At 34.7% G+C, this 22,161-nt stretch overlaps 2 protein-coding genes, 1 non-coding gene and 2 pseudogenes across 14 annotated transcripts; 2 read left to right on the top strand and 3 right to left on the bottom strand.

Moving 5' to 3' along the window:
- The first annotated feature begins 808 nt into the window (after window positions 1-808).
- On the top strand, window positions 809-2,443 carry LOC120130473 (phosphopantetheine adenylyltransferase-like). 12 transcript variants are annotated; one of them, XR_005516840.1, is made up of 5 exons: window positions 809-1,069; window positions 1,183-1,215; window positions 1,516-1,597; window positions 1,811-1,894; window positions 1,998-2,054. XR_005516840.1 is itself a non-coding variant. In XM_039147707.1 (5 exons), exons 1-4 carry the CDS (start codon window positions 935-937, stop codon window positions 1,866-1,868), a joined length of 321 nt encoding a protein of 106 aa, XP_039003638.1. In that variant the 5' UTR covers window positions 809-934; the 3' UTR covers window positions 1,869-1,894; window positions 2,004-2,442. The 12 variants fall into 12 exon arrangements, 10 of the variants coding, with proteins under 10 accessions (XP_039003638.1, XP_039003632.1, XP_039003636.1 ...); XM_039147707.1 differs by having other exon boundaries at window positions 1,503-1,597; window positions 2,004-2,442; XM_039147701.1 differs by having other exon boundaries at window positions 1,503-1,597; window positions 1,825-1,877; window positions 1,998-2,441.
- A 116-nt stretch (window positions 2,444-2,559) lies between these two features.
- LOC120130733 lies at window positions 2,560-4,495 on the top strand (annotated as a pseudogene).
- Window positions 4,496-4,745: 250 nt separating this feature from the next.
- Window positions 4,746-4,835, bottom strand: TRNAY-GUA. The gene is given in 2 exon segments: window positions 4,746-4,781; window positions 4,799-4,835. It is a non-coding gene; the product is annotated as a tRNA-Tyr (tRNA).
- A 7,219-nt stretch (window positions 4,836-12,054) lies between these two features.
- On the bottom strand, window positions 12,055-13,711 carry LOC120130624 (annotated as a pseudogene).
- A 2,888-nt stretch (window positions 13,712-16,599) lies between these two features.
- LOC120130623 lies at window positions 16,600-19,300 on the bottom strand. Its single transcript, XM_039147830.1, has 5 exons — window positions 18,722-19,300; window positions 18,554-18,607; window positions 18,131-18,425; window positions 16,934-17,634; window positions 16,600-16,890 (listed from the first exon to the last, which is right to left on the bottom strand). The coding sequence occupies exons 1-5, from the start codon at window positions 19,298-19,300 to the stop codon at window positions 16,600-16,602; spliced, it is 1,920 nt and encodes a 639-aa protein (XP_039003761.1).
- Between the last annotated feature and the right edge of the window lie 2,861 nt (window positions 19,301-22,161).

Here is a 22,161-nt window from a genome sequence, read left to right as displayed (position 1 = left end):
TATATTAATTAATATTTTTTATTAATATGTGTTAAGTACAAAATATAATATATGTTTAAAGATAATTCTCTACCTTTCAACATTGAATGCTCACACTCCTAACATATATGGTGATCGATCCCAAGTCTTCAGGAAGAACAATTCATTTACCACATATGACACTTAGTTCGTGCAATATTATAATAATATACTCAATTATATTATAGTAATATTTATTATATTCTTTTTTAATAACATATAATAAAGTATAAATAAATTTATATTATTTATTAATTTCATAAAAAAATGTTATTTAATTATTAATAATGAATAATATTATTTATGTATTTAATATTAATGTAATAATATAGTAATATTTTAATAAAAATACTTCAAATGTATTTAATAATAATTTAAAAAACATAATACAATATTTTTATTTCAATAGAATATATTAATTTTAATATATTTATAATAAATAAATTTAAAAAAATTATTAATTAACGAAAAATGGTTTATACAATATTTTTCAAAGATCGTAAAACGTTTTTTGAAAAATATTTTCAATAAAACAAACGGATCTTAAATCTGTAAATACACTATCATAAGCATAACATGATTCATTTTATTTAGCCAATCACTAAGAAATGAAACATATATCATCCAGTGACAAATTATTTCAATATAGCTTGTGATAATTTATGTAGTGTACTCAAAATTTAAAAATAAAAACATTTCTGAAAATAAACAAAAGGACATATTAGGTACCTGAAAGATAAAACTCTCCTACTAAATTAGACTGGCCCTGACTCCCGAACAAAAAGATTGAACTAGTCTTGGTTCGATGTACCTAGTCCAAGTCAATATATTCCCATTTGTTCTTCTAAATTGGACGGTCACGGAAGGAGTGTCTCTCATTTTCCTTTGTTTGTTGTGTTCCGGTTGTCTCATATAGATGACGCTGTTGGAAGAGCAAAAGGATCAATCAACTTTGGAGAATCCGAACCTATCGCCGCCAAATTCGTATGGCGCCGTCGTTCTCGGTGGCACATTCGACCGTTTGCACGACGGCCACGGCCTCTTCCTCAAAGTAAAACTAACAAAATTATCTCTCTGTCTATCTCTCTATTTTCTTATTGCTTGTGTTCTAGTTTTATTTCTTTATCCAAATTCATATGAAAAACGAAATTTTGTTGGAAATAGTCAGCAGCGGAGCTTGCCAGGGATCGAATCGCGGTAGGTGTTTCTGATGGTTCCATGTTGACCAAAAAATAGGTTTTTTATTTTATTTTTTTGCTTATTTTATATGAAGTTCTTGTCTTTTTACTCTGAAATAATCGAAATACTAAACTTTTGGTTGAATTAGGTTAAGAGAAAAGTGCTTTTATTAACTCTAGTAATCCTTCTCTCATTTATAGTTCGCTGAATTGATTCAACCCATTGAAGAAAGGAATCAAACTATGGGGGTACTTTTATCAGAAAACCATGATTTTGTTTATTAATAATTTTGCTTACTTTTTCAGTCTATCAAATCAGTGCTGGCAGTGCAAGTTGAACCTATTACAGATCCCTACAGACCTTCAATCATTGATGAACACTTGGAGGCCATTGTTGTCAGGTTCAACATTGACTAACTTGCTATTCATCGATCATATTAAGATGTATAATATAAGATAATTGATTCTTAATTTAGATCACATGAATGCTTACTTTGCTTTCTGGATATTGTGCTTTGAAGTGCAAAATTTTGGCTTCCTTTTAAAATCCATTGATGTGTTTACTATAATTCAACCTTTTAGATAATGCTAGTGAATCCTTTGGCTAACTGCAGCAGTTTCTTGACAGCAAGGAGACATTACCAGGTGCAATATCTGTTAGTAAGAAAATAGCTGACAGAGGTCTGTCTCAGTTAAAGGTTTGTTTGTCTGGTTAATTTCTATGCTGTATGTAGTATTTGTTAGTGAGACAAATTTTCTTTACAATTTTCATAAAATGTTGCCATTTTCTGCATATTGAAGTTGTAGATCTAGTTTCTGAAGAATCTAGTGGAGGCAAGTTGAGTTCAACAACTTATCAAAAAAAAAAAGTAGAGTTCAACAACATTAAGAAAGCTTGAAGCTGAGTAGGCCCCAAAAAAACCAACAGTTTGCCTCAAATTTGATGGTAATAAACTGATATGCTATCAATGGCTGCAACAAAGGTTGTCATAGTTTTATAGTTCATTCTTCTCTCTTTCGTGATACTCCAACAGCAAAAATGTACAAGGGAGCCTGAATTTAATACCATAAAGCTTTCAAGTTTCTCCTCTAAAGTATCAATCTTTGACACAAAATTAGTTCTTTTGTCCTGCACTTATAGGACGGCTGTGATGAAGAGTATACATGTATCTTGATGCTTTTAACTTGTGGTTCAAACTTCTTTTTTAGCTTAATGAGATAACAAATAAGGACCGCACAAAGCAAATGTAAGGATATATATATATATATGAAGTTTCCAAAAACCTTATCTAAATTTGTAAATTAGATTGAAGAAAGAAACTTTCATTCATCAGCTTTGTTTTAATGTCTTATTAACCAATAAATGACACCCATCACTTCATCTTCGACAAAGCAGTTGTCCCTGGAATTAAATGCCACCCAAACCCTATCTGTGCTTGATTGATGTTCGAAAACGGAGGAACTCAAGCAGATTCATGCACCACAAATGTTCAAAACCGGTCTTGTTGCAGATACAATCTTAGTAAGCAAAGTACTTGCGTTTTTTGTGTCTCCGAAATACGGTAATCTAGAACACGCCCAGAAGGTTTTTGATAGAGTGAATACGCCTAATACGTTCATGTACAACACAATGATTAAAAGATACACAGAACAACAAATCAGAAATGGCCTTTCATATATATTAGCCAATGCAGCATCTTTCAGTTCCACACATTCTTACACTTTTCCTTTCCTGCTTAAAGCGTGTTCCAGTTTGTCAGCTATGGAAGAAACCAAGCAAATTGACGCCCATGTCATAAAGTCCGGTTTCGGCTCGGAGGTTTATGCTGTGAATTCCTTGCTCCATGTCTATGCATCCTCTGGCAGCATCAAAGCTGCTCGTCTGCTCTTCAACCAGGTCTCGGAACGAGACATCTTTTCTTGGAACTCAATGGTTGATGGCTATGCAAAGTGTGGGAAGATGGAAATCGCATATGAAGTTTTCAAGAACATGCCAACAAAGAATGCCATCTCTTGGACTTCTATGATTTCTGGATATGTTGGGGCGGGCATGTACAAGGAAGCCTTGAATTTATTTCAAGAAATGCAGCTTGAAGGCGTCGAGCCTGATAAAGTTTCCCTTTCAAGCACTCTATCTGCTTGCTCATATCTCGGAGCTTTGGATCAAGGGAGATGGATTCATGCATATATTGACAACCAGAATCGTTATAGACCCAATCTTAGGCTGTGCTCTTATAGACATGTTTGCAAAGTGTGGTGACATGGAGGAAGCGTTAAAGGTTTTTAAGAAAGTGAAGAAAAAAGAAGTCCCTTTAAGGACCGCATTGATTTATGGATTTGCATTTCACGGACATGGAAGAGAAGCGCTGGAATGGTTTGAGAATATGCAGAAGGTAAGAATCAAGCCGAATTATGTCACTTTTACTGCAATTTTGACGGCATGTAGTTACACGGGATTGGTCAATGAAGGAAAATCATTGTTCTGAGAGAATGGAAAGAGTTCATAAATTAAGGCCAAGAATAGACTTGATCTACTAGGCCGAGCAAGGGCCCTAGAAGAAGCTAAGGGATTGATTGAGGAAATGCCAGTAAAACCAAATGCCGTTGTCTGGGGAGCATTGCTCAATGCTTGCCGGATCCATAAAATTGTCGAATTAGGGACAAAGATAGGTGAACTCCTGGTTGAAGAAAATCCAGACCATGGTGGCCGGTATGTTCACTTGGCAAGCATTCATGCAGCAGCAGGGGATTGGGACAGTGCAGTTGAAACAAGGAGGCACGGGAAAGAACGAGGCGTCTCGAAACTTCCCGGTTGTAGCGCAATAAGTCTGAATGGGGTTGTACATGAATTCTTAGCAGGAACCAAGTCCCATCCACAGCCGAAACAGATTTACCGCATGTGGGACAGTATTGCTGAAAGACTTGAAAAGGAAGGATATAAACCTGCATTGCAGAACCTACTGTTTGATCTCGATAACGAATCCAAAGAAATGGCAATCAATCAGCACAGCGAGAAGCTGGCTATTGCATTCGGATTACTTAGAACGAAACCAGGTACGACGATTCGGATTGTCATGAATCTTCAGATATGCGAGGACTGCCACACAGTTACGAAGCTAATCTCCAAGATATATGACAGGGAGCATGTCATGAGGGATAGAACAAGGTTCCACCATTTTAAGGATGGCAAATGTAGTTGTGGAGATAAATGGTGAGGAAGGAAAGACCACAACATTATCAACTCATTTTTTAGTACACAAACTTGGAATAGTTCATATAAAAGAGCTTTGACATATTGACAGAACACGATATAACTTGCAATAACTTGTCTTCAAATGCATCCCATAACATACTTCTTTTTTGCTCTCATTTCCTATCTCTCGACTGCTACTTCATTTTTAGCTGAGTATTTGTTGGTTTAATGTTCTTACTGTTTCCTACTTCATCAACTAAAATTACTTGTTAAATTTTAACAAGTGTTTTTAATTAAGGGAATAGATAACAAAAAATTGAATAAGGAAAAAATAACAACAAGAGTAATTAAAAAAATCCGACCTGCCGGATTCGAACCAGCGACCTAAGGATGACAATGAGGAAACCCACTACAGTCCTCCGCTCTACCAACTGAGCTAAGGTCGGGTTGACTTTGATATCTGGTAATAACATTTAGTACGTTAAGTATATTACAGGTTAAATATTGGAGGTTCCCCTAGAAGAATATGTACATGCTTTGGATGATTATAAATATTAACTCGGGTTAAAGTTTACTAGAAGTTCATCTATTCAACCAAAAAATGTATTCGCCATGGATTATCGATACCCTCTATCATCTTTTCAAGCCTTTGCAATCAGTCTAAGATGCTTTGACACCAAACCAGCTTGTGAATGATCACCACAGATCGGGATCTACATCTTTGATATGGCCATGGATTATTACTACCCTTCCTTTAATGCCATTGTGATGGATCCAGAAATTTAAAAATGGGAAAAAATTTCATTTCATGTTCGTGGGAAACAGTAACTTGTTGCAGAGTGACAAATCCAAATATCTACTGCCTGTTGCACAAGGGAGTGAGCACGGTCAGTGTCAACATCAACTCATTTTCTTCCCATTCATCATGTTATAGATGTATATGAATCTTATCTATTGATTCTTGGCCCTGAACAAATTATACGGTTGCTTTCTGCAACATGTTTTTGTTCTCTTCAATCTCAGACAAGCTTCTGCATTTCATATTCAATGTCATTTTGTTCTCCAGGACAGCTGTTAGGCATCAGTTATTATTACCTCAACAACAGTGGACAGCATGAATTCCCCTCAAGTAGATTGGAATGGTTAATATTCTCATGGGAACTTGAGAAGCAAGCATACGAAATTCTGGTACACCATGATTCCTTTGGTCCTACTATTACTTCGATGCCACTCAACACACGCCAAACACAAACACATATCGGTATTTGAAACTTTACTCTGGAATCCGGATTCCAGAGGGACAACATAGATTTTAAGCATACCAGATATAGAACTGATTGGAAGTGGAAAAACCACATAATTAGCTTCAAGACAAACAAAAGAAAAATGCCAGACCAATTTTGATTCAACTGTAAACTGATATCGGAAGGGAGACGGATCAACCAGGTTTCTTGGAAAGAGTCAGAGAAATGACGAGAAAACCATTAACAGCCTCCGTAATGATCAAGAATGTTAAGTGTAATACTAATTTTAATATTGTAGAACTGATCGAACCTTCTTGCGCTTTTAGAATTACCAAAGAGAGTTTGAAGTTCTGCAGGCAAGTTGGGCGGCTGGCTGGGCCATCTCGGTCACTAGCTCCTACCCCTTTTCACTCATCTCTATCACCTTTGTTGCCCCCCCCCCCCCAACAATGACTTTCTAACACAATGCCGCCTCTGTCATTTTCTATTCTCATCAGCTTGATCTTTATGGTAGTCTTAGTGTGGTCCTTTATGTTTTCTCTCCTTTCACAGCCTAGAAAGACATCAATATTCATTTCACTGGGCAAACATACTGACAATAAACATATCTTTAGTCATTATACAGTGGAAATATGGGGGAAAATAGGATTATTAATCATAGAGATGAAATTTTATTAGAATAGTGGGGCTATACATGAAGAACAATAGCTTGTTCATCGAGTAATTTGTTCGAATTTTCCTAGTCATAAAGTCTTGTAAGAATTAAGATGGTGAATAATCAATAATGTCATAAAAAATAACATCTTCAACGTGATACTTCAAGGATTTCAGGAATAGTAACTATCAGAATCATTAAAATAAGTCCCGTAGGAAGGATAATAGTGGCATTTGAAATTGTATTCCCTGTTGAAGTTTTGGTATGATTCCAGGAGCAGTACCTGCATAAAAAATCAGTAGACAACATATCTTAGCTGGTAATTAAGGAATAAAAGGAACTGAAATGGCAGATGTTTATGTACAACAATGTTGCTCCGACTCTTCATCTTGAAGTGTCCGTGTTCGGACATATATCCAAACATGGTTATGAGGATATAATCCTCCAAAAACTCTCGAAATATAATGAACTTTTGGAAAAAATGATCATACATGTGAGGGATATGACTACGAAACATAGATGAAGATAATGGAATTGACGTGGCAAATAAGAGTAAGATTGCTAGAGCTACCTGTTGATGTAGGAGACAAAAAGTAGTTGATCTATCTTAATGAAACCCCATTTTGTAGATGCAGTAAAGACCTTGAGGATCCATGTTCCAAGATGAGAATTGTCGCAGTTGCTGCAATATGAGTTCGACCCATATAATGTTAAAAGTCAACACCGAAAACGGTGCATTAATGCACAATTCGGTGCAATGGTCAAAAGGAGCAGACAATTGTTGAAATTTTCTAAATGGTCTAATCACAATTTAGTCATTGTAATTTAGGATATTTACAAATTAGTCCTTAAGCTTCAACTATAAAAACCCTGGCTCATTTAGCTTCAAAACCATCCCAAATCATTCTAGCTTTCTCCCAATACTAGAGAATTTAGAGAGTTCCTTGAGAGTTGTTTTCCTCTTTTTATCAAGAGAGAATTATCATTGTTTTCTCCTTGGTAGATCGAGAGAAGTTGTAATTCCTATTTTCTCATAGTGAAATTCTTCTATCGTTGCCCGTGGTTTTTACCCTATTTTATTTAGGGGGTTTCCACGTAAATTTTATGCCTTTTTTATCATCATTTTTATTTTCTCAAATTATTAGTTGTAATTTTTCTCTATCAGATAGCCGTCTTCCGCAACAATTGACATCAGAGCCAGATTAGAGTGTGTAATATCTACTTATTGTCTTTGTGGTTGCCACCAAAAGGTGGATCCTCCAATATAAGAAAGTAAAAAGTTATTACCCATTCTTTGAAGGTTCTAGAGAACTATTCACGATAGTGAAATAGTGGGAGCTATCCGTAATAGAAGTTATGGTAACGAAATTTGATATTGAAAAATTTAATGGGACAAATTTCTCATTGTGGAAATTGAAGATGAAGGTCATCCTGAGGAAAGACGGTTGTCTAGAAACTATCAGTGAAAGGCCAATAGATTTCACAAATGACAACAAATGGATCGAAATGGACTGGAATGCTATGGCAAACTTTCATCTGGCATTAGCAGATGAAGTATTATCAAGCATTGAGGAGAAGAAGACAACTAAGGAGATATGGGATCATCTCACCAAATTGTACAAGGCCACATCGTTGCACAATAAAATTTTCCTTAAGAGGAAATTATACACTCTCCATATGCCAGAATCTACTTCAGTGACGGAGCACTTAAACACGATGAACACTTTATTTTCTCAGCTTACATCCTTAAGATGTAAAATAGGAGAACAAGAACGTGTTGAACTTCTGCTTCAAAGTCTACCGAATTCGTATGATCAACTTATCATCAACTTGACAAACAATAATGTCACCAATATAGTCTTCGATGACGTTGCAACTGATGTTTTACAAGAAGAAAATCGACGCAAGAACAAGGAAGACAGACAAGTAAATCTGTAACAAGCAGAAGTGTTGACAACGATGAGATGAAGATCAACAGAACGTGGCCAAAGTAGTATTCACAAACATGGTAAATCGAAGTCGAAAAGCAAAAAGAATTTAAAGTGCTATAACTGTGGAAAGAAGGTTCACTTGAAGAAGGATTATTGGAGTCTAAATAAAAACTTCAATCCACAAGGCAATACCGCAAACACTTCAGATGATGAAGATGCTCTATGATGTGAAGCGTCAACCACCGTGGAAGGTAGAAAGAGATATGCAGATATATGGATCATTGATTCGGGAGCAACATATCACATGACCTCAAGAAGAGAATGGTTCCATCATTATGAACCTGTCTCAGGAGGATCTGTGTATAGTTGCAATGATCATGCCTTAAAGATCATTGGTGTGAGAACCATCAAATTGAAGATGTATGATGAAACAATTAAAGTTGTTCGAGATGTGCGGCACGTAAAAGGCCTGAAGAAAAATTTATTATCCTACGAATTGTTGGATAATAATGCAAACAAGATTAAAACACGGAAAGGAATCATGAAGGTGTTCCATTGAGCGCTTGTGGTGATGAAAGGCGAAAAGATAACAGCAAACTTGTACATACTGAAGGGAGAGACTTTGCTAGAAGCAGAAGCCTCTATTGCCTCATGTAGTTCAGATTCTGCAATGCTATGGCATCAGAAACTCGGACACATGTCAGAACAAGGAATGAAAGTCCTTGTGGAGTAAAAGCTACTTCCAGGCTTAACAAATGTATCACTTACTTTGTGTGAGCATTGCATAACAAGTAAGCAACACCGGTTGAAATTCAACACGTCAAATTCTAGAGGCAAAAATGTTCTATAATTGGTTCATTCTGACGTATGGCAAGCACCAGTTACATCCCTAGGTGGAGCAAAATACTTTGTCTCATTTATTGATGACTACTCCAGGAGATGTTGGATGTATCATATTAAGAAGAAGTCAGACGTGTTTTCAACTTTCAAAAACTTCAAAGCGCGGGTGAAACTTGATTATGAAAATAAGATCAAGTGTTTCAGAACAAATAATGGAGGAGAATACACAAGTGAAGAATTTGATAACTTTTGCAGGAAAGAAGGCATCAAAAGATAGTTCACAGTGATGAACACTCCTCAACAAAATGGAGTGGCAGAGCGGATGAACAAAACCTTGTTAGAAAGAACAAGAGCAATGTTGTGGAATGTAGGCCTAGAAAAATCATTCTTGGCAGAAGCAGTCAATACCGCCTGTTATTTGGTGAATCGAGCTCCATCAATTGCAAGAGAGCTGAAGACACCAATGGAGATGTGGACTGGTAAACCAGTTGATTATTTAAACCTCCATGTATTTGGAAGTATTGTGTACGTGATGTAAAACTCCCAAGAAATTTCAAAGCTGGATCAAAAATCCAGGAAATGCAAATTCTTGGGGTATGCTGATGGTATAAAGGGGTATCGCTTGTGGGATTCCACTGCCCGTAAAGTGATTATCAGCAGAGATGTTATCTTTGTAGAAGATAAACTATAAAGAAAAGAAGACGATGATAACGCTAAAAAGTCAGAGACTACACAGATATATGTGGAAAATGAGGTTGAACAAGGAGATTCTTCTGAAACAGAACCAGCACATGATGAACAAGAACAAAGAGTTCTGAAGCTCCAACAACTCGTCAATCAGATCGAGTGAGAAGACGTCCCAATTGGCACTCAGATTATGTTATAGAAGGAAATATTGCATACTGCCTTTTAACAAAGGATGGTGAGCCATCAACATACCAGGAGCCAATAAACAGCTCAGATGCTTCACTGTGGATGATGGCGATGCAAGAAGAAATCGAAACCCTTCATAAAAATAATACATGGGACCTTGTGCCACTACTACAAGGAAGGAAGCCAATTGGTAACAAATGGGTCTTCAAAATCAAGCGAAATGGTGACGATCAAGTAGAGAGGTATCATGCAAGACTGGTGGTCAAAGGATATGCTAAAAAAGAAGGTATTGATTTCAATGAAATTTTTTCTCCTGTGGTTGGACTAACAACAATTTGAGTAGTCTTGACAATATGTGCTACATTGAACTTACATCTAGAGCAGCTAGTATTAAAACAACTTTTCTTCATGAAAATCTTGAAGAAGAGATTTACATGCTCCAGCCTGAAGGTTTTGAAGAAAAAGAAAAGAAGAACTTGGTTTCCAGGTTGAACAAATCTCTGTACGGTCTAAAGCAGACGCCGAGGTGTTGGTATAAGAGATTTGATTCCTTCATTATGTGCCTTGGATACAACAGACTTAATGCATACCTTTGTGCTTATTTCAAGAGGTTTGATGATAACGATTTTGTTATATTGTTGTTTTATGTGGATGACATGTTGGTTGTAGACCCAACAAAGATCATATTAAAGAATTGAATGCACAACTGGCTAGGGAATTTGAAATGAAGGACTTGAAATCAACAAACAAGATTCTAGGGATGCAAATTCACCGAGATAGAAGTAATAGGAAGATTTGGCTTTCACAAAAGAATTACTTGAAGAAGCTCTTGTCACGATTCAACATGCAAGATTGCAAGTCAATTTCTACCCCTATTCCTATTAACTTCAAATTATCCTCTAGTATGAGTCCTAGAAGTGAAGAAGAGAGGATGGAGATGTCTCGAGTACTCTATGCATCGGCAGTGAGAAGTTTAATGTTCACTATGATATGCACAAGACCAGACATTGCACAAGCAGTGTGAGTGGTTAGTTGGTACATGACAAATTTAGACAAAGAGCATTGGAATACAGTAAAGAGGATCCTGAGATACATCAAAGGGACCTCAAATGTTGCATTATGTTACGAAGGATCAAACTTACTTATCAATGGGTATGTCGATTCTGACTATGCAGAGGATTTGAATAAAAACAAATCTACTACAAGATATATGTTCAAAGTTGCTGGTGGAGCTGTAAGCTGGGTTTCAAAATTGCAGTCAGTTGTGGCTACATCCACAACAGAAGCAAAATATGTAGCAGCTACACAAGCCAGTAAAGAAGCAATTTGGTTCAAGATGCTATTGGAGAAACTTGGGCACAATCAAGAGCATGTCTCTTTGTTTTGTGACAGTCAAAGTTCCTTGCATTTAGCAAGGAATCCATCATTTCATTCAAGGACAAAGCACATACGAGTTCAGTACTATTTCATTCGTGAAAAGGTGGAAGAATGGACGGTAGATATGCAGAAGATCCATAACAAAGACAACATAGCAGATTTCATGACGAAGACGATCAATGTTGATAAATTTACTTGGTGTCGATCCTCTTGTGGTCTGTCAGAAACGTAAGCAACATGATGGTACAAGGTAGAAAGAATGGTGTGAAGATATGATTGTTCCAATCAAATATTCAAGTGGGAGATTGTTAAAAGTCAGCACCGAAAATAGTGCATTAATGCACAAATCGGTGCAATGGTCAAAAGGAGCACACAATTGTTGAAATTTGCTAAATGGTATAATCATAATTTAGTCATTGTAATTTAGGGTATTTACAAATTAGTCCTTAAACTATAAATACCCTAGCTCATTTAGCTTCAAAATCATCTTAAATCATTCTAGTTTTCTCCTAATACTAGAAAATTTAGAGAGTTTTTTTAGAGTTGTTTTCGCCTTTTTATCAAGAGAGAATTATTATTGTTTTCTCATTGGTAGATCGAGAGAAGTTGTAATTCCTATTTTTCTCATAGTGAAATTCTTCTACCGTTGCCCGTGATTTTTACCCTATATTATTTAGGGGTTTCCACGTAAATTTTGTTATTTTTTTATCTTCATTTTTATTTTCTCAAATTATTAGTTGTAATTTTACTCTATCCGATAACCGTCTTCTGCAACATGTAAGGCATTTGAGAACATCTACATGACATCAGGGAAGAAGAGCAGTTAAAAAACATAGAAGTAGGAAAATTTACAGTCATGCTGGATGAGCTAAGCGATTGTTCTGTGATAGAAACAGAAGCACTTGCAATTCCTTCAGTTTGGGGAGGATGCATTGATTCATTTAACATGAATTTTATAGATTCTTTTTGCAATGGATTCAACGGAAAGCAGGGCAAACAGGCCATTTCTGGCAACTTAGCAGCTGCTGGAAAATTGGCGACATAAGCAGGAAACTTCATTGCATGATTATTTAAGCACAAGTCAGTCATAAAAGAAGCCACTTTAATGCACAGAGAGAGAGGACAATTCAAAAGCTTGGTTTCTTACCTCTTTCAAAGGTAAATTTTCAACACCGAGTTCAACACTTGAATTTAAAGCAGCAATTTTCATAGACAAGAACTACAAGTACATTAAATTACAACGCTGATAAGTTTAACAGAGAGATGTACAAAAATATTCAAGGTTAACAAAATCGACATGCATATCTATCGTACCTCGACTTGTCTTTGGAGAGATTGAACATAGTTGATTATTTCATCAAGCATTCCGGCTTTGCCTGTGATTTTATTGCAACCAGGGACTCAATCTTGCAAGCATTTCATCTTGTTACTAATTTCCCCCCTTCTGGCCTGTAAATTACAAACACAGATAAAAGGCCACACCAGTTAAACTACTAGTAATTTTCCTCCGCAATTACAACTCGAATTTCGAAGAAGTTTTCTTACCCTTTCTGCCAACCTGTGACTGTCTGTAGCCTGGCCACGACGTGCCCTTACATGAATGTAATCCGGCTTCTGAACCTCAGATGCCTTGGAGTTTTCCTTTGAAGAATTCCTGGAAATTTCAGTACTGCATTTTGTTTTCACCTCAGATTCCCCTTCCTCTTTACCTCTAATCTTCTTATCTTTGCTTTTATGGTCTGCAACAGCCTGTACATATAGAGTCAAATGCATTAATGACACCATATATTGAACTGCTTTGATCTAGTAATTCATAGCACTTACTAAATCTCTACCACAATTCATTCATTAATCAAAAGAAAATCTTGGCATCACAAAGAAACAATCCTCAGCTTTTCTCTTGTTAAAGCTAACTCTTCCACTGCCAGTGGTGGATGCCATTTTCTCCAAAATCACATCCTCTCTTTCATTTCATAACTTCAGTTTTGAGCGTTGTCATCTGACAGCTAGAAGTCCGAGAAATACAGTAATATGCAGCAGCCTCAGGCGGCACCAAATCCAGTTTTTCACTGTTACCAAACTCCGGTCCAGATACTGGCAAGTTCACAAATTCCTGAAAATCACAGTACCCAGAAAAACTACTGGCCTTTCAGTTCAACCATTTGTCCACTACCCAAATTGCTTCCAATCAGACCCTGCAACTGAGGCACTGCACTTGCACACAGTTCAACAGGATTGTTCTTTTGGACCACATAGTATTGCTGTTGCCATTTCAACCTTGCTGCATCTCTCGCGAGCACTGTCATGTTCATCCCGTCATAACTACAGCTTTCCAGGGACTCCAACCTATGTAACATCTCTGGTCAATCGCCAAGGAGGAGAAATGGGATTCTTTTTGCTTAGTTTCGAAACAAGAAGCTACTATGGTGAAGACGAATTTGCAAGGATATATATAAATATATTTATAAAGGAAAAGCATTTGGATAGAAGTAAGGCAAAGAATCGCAAAAGAATGTAAGCCATTAACGAGAGCTTGTGGCTAATGGGACCCAGTGACATAAACTCCATGTGTGAATGTCAGTTTATAACAGAAAACGAGAGGCTTCAAAACATGGTCGGGAGTTTCGGGTTCGAGTTATGGTTGCATTTTCAAGGTCTGGTGAAGGTGATTCAAATGAATTTGTGGTTTTTGGAGGCTTCCACTTGCAGATTAAAATTTTAATTTTGGTGAGTTTTCATCGTCGAAAATACTTTAGTTCTAAACAAACAATCAAATCAAGTTGTTTGATGAAACTTCGAGTTTGCTATTTTTTTTAAAAAATGAATAAATTATACCAATTTTATAAAATATGCTTAATTTTTAATTTCCTTAAATGGTATTTTAGCTGTGAAAGTTTCATTATCTTTTGATATCAAGATAAATTTATTTTTGTTTAACTTAATTGTAAATTTTACAATAGTAATGTATATTATCTTAATTTATTTTTCTATCATAAAAATTATATGACCCCAAATTGTGTTTCTAAAGATAGATTCCAAGAGGAAAGCATCTATTCCCCCAAGTGCCACCAGTTCTAGTAGATATGAAATCAGTACTTGTGGAAGAGGACTACCCAAAACAATGTTAAGGTATTAATATTAATATAATTTAAAATGTTTTAAAATTTATTAGTTTAATGATCCATTTAAAACTTAGGGTAAATTATACTAGTAACCATCAAACTATAGTTGATTTTCATTTTGACCACTATTTTTGAATTTTTGTTAATCAGGTTATCCAACTATTTAAACACATTCAATCAGACCACTTATTTATAACATTTAACGGAAGTGTTGACAGTTAATAAAATTGATATAATTTTATCCTCAATATTTATAAATTTAATTCAATTTAATAAATTTAATTTCTAATTAGGTAGTGACACATGTCACTACGTGGTAGGAGGATATTTTCTAATTTCAGTTTATTTAATTTAATATTTTACCCTCTAATTAGGTAAAGGGAAATGAGAGTTGATGAAGGAAATGTTGCTGGAGATATTCGAAGTTGAGACAAATGGGTTGGTCTCCCTGCGCCTGAACCGCTGGGCCTGGAGTAACAATTGGTGATATTTTACAACAAATTTTATATATTCATAGCTACTGATGATAGAAAAAAAGAAAGTCAAATTACTATTATGGAGTCTCGAACAAAGAGATTAGGCAAAGGTGTAAGCAATTTGATGCATGAATGAGGTTTATGCCACCTCATGTGGTTGGCGTATGCATGCATGTTAACGTGTAGGGAGTCCTGCGTTTGGTGTGAGTGGGTTGTTAGGCTGTTATAGCATATGTCAGCATTGTATAGCTTTACTCTAGAAGAGTCTAGAGGTGTGAGTGCAATCCTATATTGTAGCTTTCTTTCTAATAAAAGTACCCTTTGAAGTATAATTTTAGAGAAAAGTCAACATGGTATCATTGGGTTTTTAAGGGTCCTGAGTTTCTTTATTTTTCCTTCTTCGTATGTGCTCTCTCTCTCTGGTAATGCCGGTTTCTGGTGGCTCTCGGTCGTCCGGTCTCACTGGTGATAATATGTTTACCAATAAGAGAGTGAGTGTGACTCTCGATGAATCTAATTATCTTCTGTGGAAGCAGCAGATCCTTCTCAATGTTCGGAGTCATTAGTTGGAAAAACTTCTTAATGGCGATGTCCAACCTCCTCCAGTGATGGTGGCTCTTGATGATGGCTTGGTTGTGGAGAGTGATGTGTATTAAGTTTTTTGTACCCAAGACAGTGCCCTTACTTCATGGCTCTTGTCTACCGCCAGTGATGGTGGCTCTTGTTTTATGAATTGTAAGTTTAAATAAGTCCTTATATTTTTTTTTAAAAAAATTAATATTTCAATCATTGTTTATATCTAATTTTGGCTCTGCCCTGTGCTAAGATATAAGCATTTTAGTTGAAGCACTGAATGTTCAGATTAGAGTTTAAATAGCGTTCGCGGTCACGTTTTCGGTCGCGTCGCGTTTATCGCGATTGCGAAAATAACGGATGTCATCGCGTTCACTGCAGGTGTCGCGGTCGTGAATTTTTTTAAATTTTGCACAACTTATCTTAAAACATAATAAAAATAATTATAATTATAAATAATCATTTTTAAAATATTTTCTAAGCAAAATTAACATATATATATAATATAATTTAACCAAATAGAAGACTTTAAAAATCCGATGATAGGATAAGATAATTAATTAACGATGACATTATGAATACATTATTATTTAAAACAAATAATACTATCAACATATGAAAAATCTAATAAATTAAAATGGATAAAAAATAAGCTTTGCTATAACTATGAGATAAGAAATTATTTACCATTTTATCAAAGAGTTATCATTCATTGAAAAACTTAAGAATAATGTATATATATATATATATATATATATATATATATCTCAAATGTAAGCAAAAAGAACAACACATATCTTATGCGATAATTAAAGTAAGAAAACAATCTTCATTAAAGCAAAAGCATAAAAGTACGATGTATAACAATTAAAACAACACATACCTCATGTAACATAACTATGTTAAGATGTACAATACTTAAAACAACACAAACCTCGTGCAAGCAACCTAACTATGTCAAGATGTTTAACAATCTTCATTATGGATGTCTCTCTTCTAATCTAAAACCAATCAAACAACGTAAATTAAAATCCAAAAAATGCTAACTAATTAAATGTCATAGAAACATAGATTCTTTTGGTAGGTCAAACATACCTTAGAAATGGGGTGGTAGCAGTTTCACCAATTAGTGGAATAACGAGGAAGATCAGATCCTTCACCTTCACTTTGAGAGTGATCTCCACTTGATCTATGTGGTCTTTGTCCAAAAATATATCCAAAAAATGTAACAATTTCACCTTGATTTTCAAATAATTGAGATGGAGGATATACTTGAGGAGGAGGATACATGTGAGGTGGAGGTGGGTGATACATTAGTGGCGGAGGGTACATTTGAGGTTGATATGGCACACCATAATTAGGAAATTGTGGATAAAAACCATGTGGAGGTTGAAAATATGAAGATTGTCTCTGTGGATAAAAACCATGAGTGCTAGTAGATGAATTACTATACCAGGTTACTAGGAGTCGATCTTCTACCGGAAGAAGAACCTTCAGAAGTATGTTTTCTGGTGTCTTTCCCTTTCCCTTTTGATCGAGCTCTTGGTTCATTTCTTTCTCTACTAGATGAAGCACAGAAATGTCCACGACCTGTATAAACATATTCTTCTCCATACCAATCAGAAGATCTAAATTCAACTCCATCACCGCTCTGTCTATCATCGTCATCAATTGGACTTAAACCACCCCCATCGGGCCCATCACCACTTTGACTTGGTGTTGCACTAGAGCTTGAATGAGATAAATTTTGTTGTTGAGATTGATCATCAACATTCATTTCATCATCTGAGGTATCCACAGGCAACACACCAGCATTTTCACCATCTAATAATGGATTCTCTTTCTCTTGAAGCCATTCTGATAGTGAATCAACATCTTCAAAGATATTATCAATGCTGATAGGATTGTAACTAGCGTTTATATCATCAATTCTCATTCTTTTTTGATGCCTCATTTTAAGTCTCATATTATAATAGGTAAATACTAGTTTCTCAAGTTTTTTGTACTTCAACCTGTTTCTTGCTTTGGTGTGAATATAGCTGAATGTGATCCAATTTCGTTCACAATTTGATGCAGAAGTTGTTTGACTAAGCACTTTAATTGCTAATCGTTGTAATTCAGGAGTACATGTGCCATATATCATCCACCACTCAGCTGCAAAATATTATTTAAATTTCAATCTAACATCAAAATGTACAAATATAATTAAATAATATAAAATAAATAATATAATTAACTATTTACATGGATTCATTTGATTCCAAGCTCTTTGTGCCTGTGGAGTACCAAATGTCTCGTGTTTACTTCGAAATAGTAACAACTGCATAAATAAAAGTTTAAGTTAAAATGAGAAAAATATTTCAATTTCAAATTATTTAACTAAGTTACAAATAAGAGTACTTGAATGAATCTAACCTGATTAACCATTCTGATTTGATTATCAATAGAAGGTTCTAATCTTTCAATCACTGATCTTGTTCATTCTAATGTTTCTGCTAATACATTCTCATAATGCTCCACCCCAAATTAAAATTGAGGATTGAGAAAATAACCTAATCATAATTTATGCTCAAATGATAATAATGTAAATTATAAAACTTAAAATAAAAAATAAAAATAACTCTTAATTATATGATATAGTTTATCTTACCAGCTGAATGCAAGTCGGAATACATAAAATTCCATCTATTATCAATAATTTTTTCATACTCGATGGAATATCGACAATTTTCCTTAATTGCTCGTTTAGCTCTATCAATGGCCTCATAAATAAAACCAATTGTTGGTTTTTCATCACCGTCAACAAGTCTTAGCACTTTGACTAGGGGTTTGTAAACTTTTATGATATCAACGGCTTTTTTCCAAAAATCTTTTCCCAAAACAATTTTTTTGGCTTCATAAGCAGGCCCTGATTTCTGTTGTCCCCATTTTGATTCTCTGAATTCCTAAATTTTAATAAGAAAAAAATCAGTAACATAATTTAACTTATTTAAAAATTAGAACTAATAAAATCATTAAATATTGTTATATTTGAGTAATCAGTAACTGCATTAACTAATTATAAAATACTAACCTTTGACTTAAACATCTCTCTCAAACCTTGTTTTTGCATTGTTATCTCCTCAAGCTGTATGAAATAAGTAGCGAATCGAGTAAGAGCAGGGCAAAGAATTTGCTTACCGTGTGTATACTTCTTCATCAAATCAACGGTTCAAATGCGATTATATATGAAGCATGTCACTTTCTTCGCTTCCTCTAACACTTTTGCTACATTAGACTTTTTTCCAATATCCTCAAGACATAAATCTAAGCAGTGAGTTGCACATGAGGTCCAATAAAGATGGTTTCTTTTCAACATTAATCTTTTCCCAGCGGCTTTCATTGCTGCCTCATTGTCGGTCACTATTTGGATAATATATTCTTCCCCAATTTCTTCAACAACTTTGTCTAACAAATTATAGTAGAATTCAACATATCTACTACGAACGCTCGAGACATCCACAGATTTCCAAAATATAGTTCCTTTACTACAATAAACAAGGAAGTTGATGATGTGCATTTGATTTAAACTATTGGTCCAACCATCACACATCAGAGTTGCACCCAGTTGTTTCCAATGCGTCTTCAGTTCATTTACCCATTCACGAACTTGTTCATACTCCGATGTCAAATACACATATGAAATCTCATAAGGTGTTGGGAGCTTTACACCTTTTCCAACTTCTATTGCTACTTGAATTAAGTTATACAACCAAGGCGAGCTTGCTAATCGAAAAGGAAGGCGATCGTATATTATAAATTTTGAGACCGCTTCACCCATCTTTTTTATGCAATGTCTTTAAAATAGACTCGCTAACCTTTGGTTGTCTTGAGATTTTGCTCTTAACCAATTTAGGTATAGTTCCCCTTAAACTAAATTCAGATCTTTCTTTACGATATCTTCCACGTGATCCAAGAGAAAAAGATCGCCCTTCTTCATAAATGTTATCCCAACCACCTGTACTTCGTCTGAATTCTTCTCTTCTATGCCATTCGTGTTGTGATTGGATACTTTCTTGAGTGGCTTGTCTCATAGCAGAAACATCATCTTCGAATTCATCCTATTTTCCCTTAATTGTGATAAGAATTCATTTGTTCTCATTTTTTTGTCCATTTTCTTTTCCTTGGCTTCTTTAAGTAATTTCATCATGCTTTCTCTAATGATACTTGTAATCAAATAAATATAATTCACACTATTAATAATGTATAATATTTATTATTAATATTTAAAAAATAATTATAAAGTATCTTTTTTCTAAAGAAATTATAAAGTATAACTATCACATATTCACAAACCAGTGACATTAGGACATGGTGTGACTTCACCAGTTTTATGAGCATTATGCTCTTTAAACCGTGCTATTCCTCCTTTCATAACTTTGCCACAAAGTTTACATACAACATTTCCTTTCGTATTTGGAACTGGATCTCCAAAGTGCCAACCTATATCTCTACTCGGTGCACCTTCTAATCCTTCAGTCAGAAACTTTTCAATACGTGGTGGCATGCTTCACTTTCAATAAAAACTGAAATTAATATATACGTAAAGTTAAACAAAAATATAATTTTCCTAGCTTGTAAACAAAAATATAAGTTAAACTGAAATTAAATAAAATATATGACAATATTAGAAATTTAGAAGGTTTAGAACCTAGCTTGTAAAACAAATTTTCATAAGTGGTGCATGAAATAATTTTACCTATTTTCCTTTTTTTAATATAACTCACACTCATTGAATGTAGTTAGCTGTTTCATTTAATTTCAAAACTATATAATAAAATTAGAAATAAAATATTTGAAGTGTGACAGAGAATTTTTGCTTACAAAAGTAAAGTAGTAATTACTGTGACATCTAATTTGTCAGATAATCAATGAGAAAATAAGAAATAAGAAATTATTTACTGTGGCTCCAGTTCACAGGTAGTAGTAACACGTAGGGATGGACATGGTCAGGTTAGGTTGGGTCGGGTTATTGGTCCACCTGACCCGATCCGAGAAGAAGGAGATCTCTACCCGTGACCCGACCCGACGAAATTTGATTTTTCACCCGACCCGACCTGACTCGATTTATTTTTTTATTTATTAAAACCCACAAATTTTTTAATTTAAAATATAAAAAACACTTAAAATAATAGTTAGAAGCAACACCCTAATATCACTTGGTCGGCCCCGATGACTCTGCCATAAAAAAGTTGTCACTTGCCCTCTACACTTTGAAAACCAGACCCAACAACAGCCCCAAAGACCCCGTTTGCTCGCATGCGTTCCACGTGGATTGCATTGACGTTTGGTAAATAAAAAGGAGTTAAAAGCTTGAAAAACATTAAAATGAGTTAAACAAATTGCTAAAATAATCGTTGGAACTGAAAAAGTATTTAGTGACAGTTAAGAAATCACACTAGCCTCATTAAATAAACAATTTAAAATGCAGATCAAGTATAAATAAGATAACCCTATCTCATTTATTAAACAAACAAAAAAGTGAAGACAATCCACTAGTTTCAGGCCACACCCTAATATCATGCTTGCCTATTATATTCACCTCCCTCGGGAACCATGAAAGTTGCCGACAAGCTTAGTTTTGTTTTGATGGTTCCTTCATCTTTTTCTTTTATATTTTGAATTGATAGAAAATGCTACGCATTACGGGGAAAGCAAAAAAGTAAAAATAATAATAATTATGCATTAACTATTCAGGTCGAATCGGGTAGGATTATTATAATCCTAAACCCGACTCTGAATATTTTAATATAAAACTCAACCCGACCCTGATTTTTTTTAAAAAAATCCAAACCGATCGGGTCGTGTCAGGTTCGGGTTTCATGTTCATCTCTAGTAACACGGTGGTAGAGTGCACGTATGATCCAGTGAACATATAAAAATTCTGATGAATTTTTTAATATATGTGGATTTTTATAATATAGTTCTCAAATTTGGATTATTAAAACCGTTATTTGTATTCAATATGAAAAAATCGAATATTCAAATTTTTGGATCGTATATCTAAATCTAAATATAAACTTTAATTTAACAAAAAATAATTTTAAATTTAAGAATTTGTGATTTTAAACAATTTATTATATATCTATATTATATATATATTTATCAAAATATGCTTGAACAAAATAAAAAAAATCTTAATATGTCATTTCAAAGCTTAAAAAAATAAATAATTTAAAAGGTTAAAGAGAAGAAGAAATAACTCACTAGATTCAATTAATCAATCTGCAAGCATTAAGATATTCCAATTTTAAGGCCGATTGGGTAGTGGTTAGGCGTTGACCATTTCAATTTATAGGTTGACTGGCTAGTGACTGGGGCATTGGGTATTTTAATTTTTTAGTTGGGGACGGGCTTTTTGGCTCTTTGTAAATTTTTTTAAGGGTCTATTTTTATTAGATATTTGGATGATTCCTGTCTAATCAAATGTGTAAAAAAAATTACATATTATCATTATTATCAAGAAAAACAAATCAAATATCCAAGTATCCAACTTCCAAGAGATGTCCCGAGAAGTTTCTCAGCTATTCCCACTCCCAGTTCCCAGTTCCCACTTCTCTCAAAACCATCTTCTTCGTTTCTTCTCATTCCCATTGCCCAGTTAATTTTTTTTCAGTTTTTACCCCACCTATTTTAGTCTTG

Source organism: Hibiscus syriacus, unplaced genomic scaffold, assembly GCF_006381635.1.
Source record: "Hibiscus syriacus cultivar Baekdansim isolate YM2019G1 unplaced genomic scaffold, ASM638163v2 tig00110548_pilon, whole genome shotgun sequence".
Taxonomy (NCBI): domain Eukaryota; kingdom Viridiplantae; phylum Streptophyta; class Magnoliopsida; order Malvales; family Malvaceae; genus Hibiscus; species Hibiscus syriacus.
The sequence above is the reverse complement of the archived record's forward strand: the minus strand, read 5'-3'. Positions and strand labels throughout refer to the sequence as shown.

Excerpts from the sequence above, each read along its gene's own strand:
- LOC120130623 (XM_039147830.1), bottom strand. The coding sequence starts at position 19,300 with ATGGGTGAAGCGGTCTCAAAATTTATAATATACGATCGCCTTCCTTTT. Across the intron at positions 18,608-18,721 it reads TGTTAGAGGAAGCGAAGAAA|CTTGAGGAGATAACAATGCA; the intron begins GTGACATGCTTC and ends TATTTCATACAG. Across the intron at positions 18,426-18,553 it reads GAGAGATGTTTAAGTCAAAG|GAATTCAGAGAATCAAAATG; the intron begins GTTAGTATTTTA and ends ATTAAAATTTAG.
- LOC120130473 (XM_039147701.1), top strand. The coding sequence starts at position 935 with ATGACGCTGTTGGAAGAGCAAAAGGATCAATCAACTTTGGAGAATCCG. Across the intron at positions 1,598-1,824 it reads TTGGAGGCCATTGTTGTCAG|CAAGGAGACATTACCAGGTG; the intron begins GTTCAACATTGA and ends GTTTCTTGACAG. Across the intron at positions 1,878-1,997 it reads TAAGAAAATAGCTGACAGAG|TTGTAGATCTAGTTTCTGAA; the intron begins GTCTGTCTCAGT and ends TGCATATTGAAG.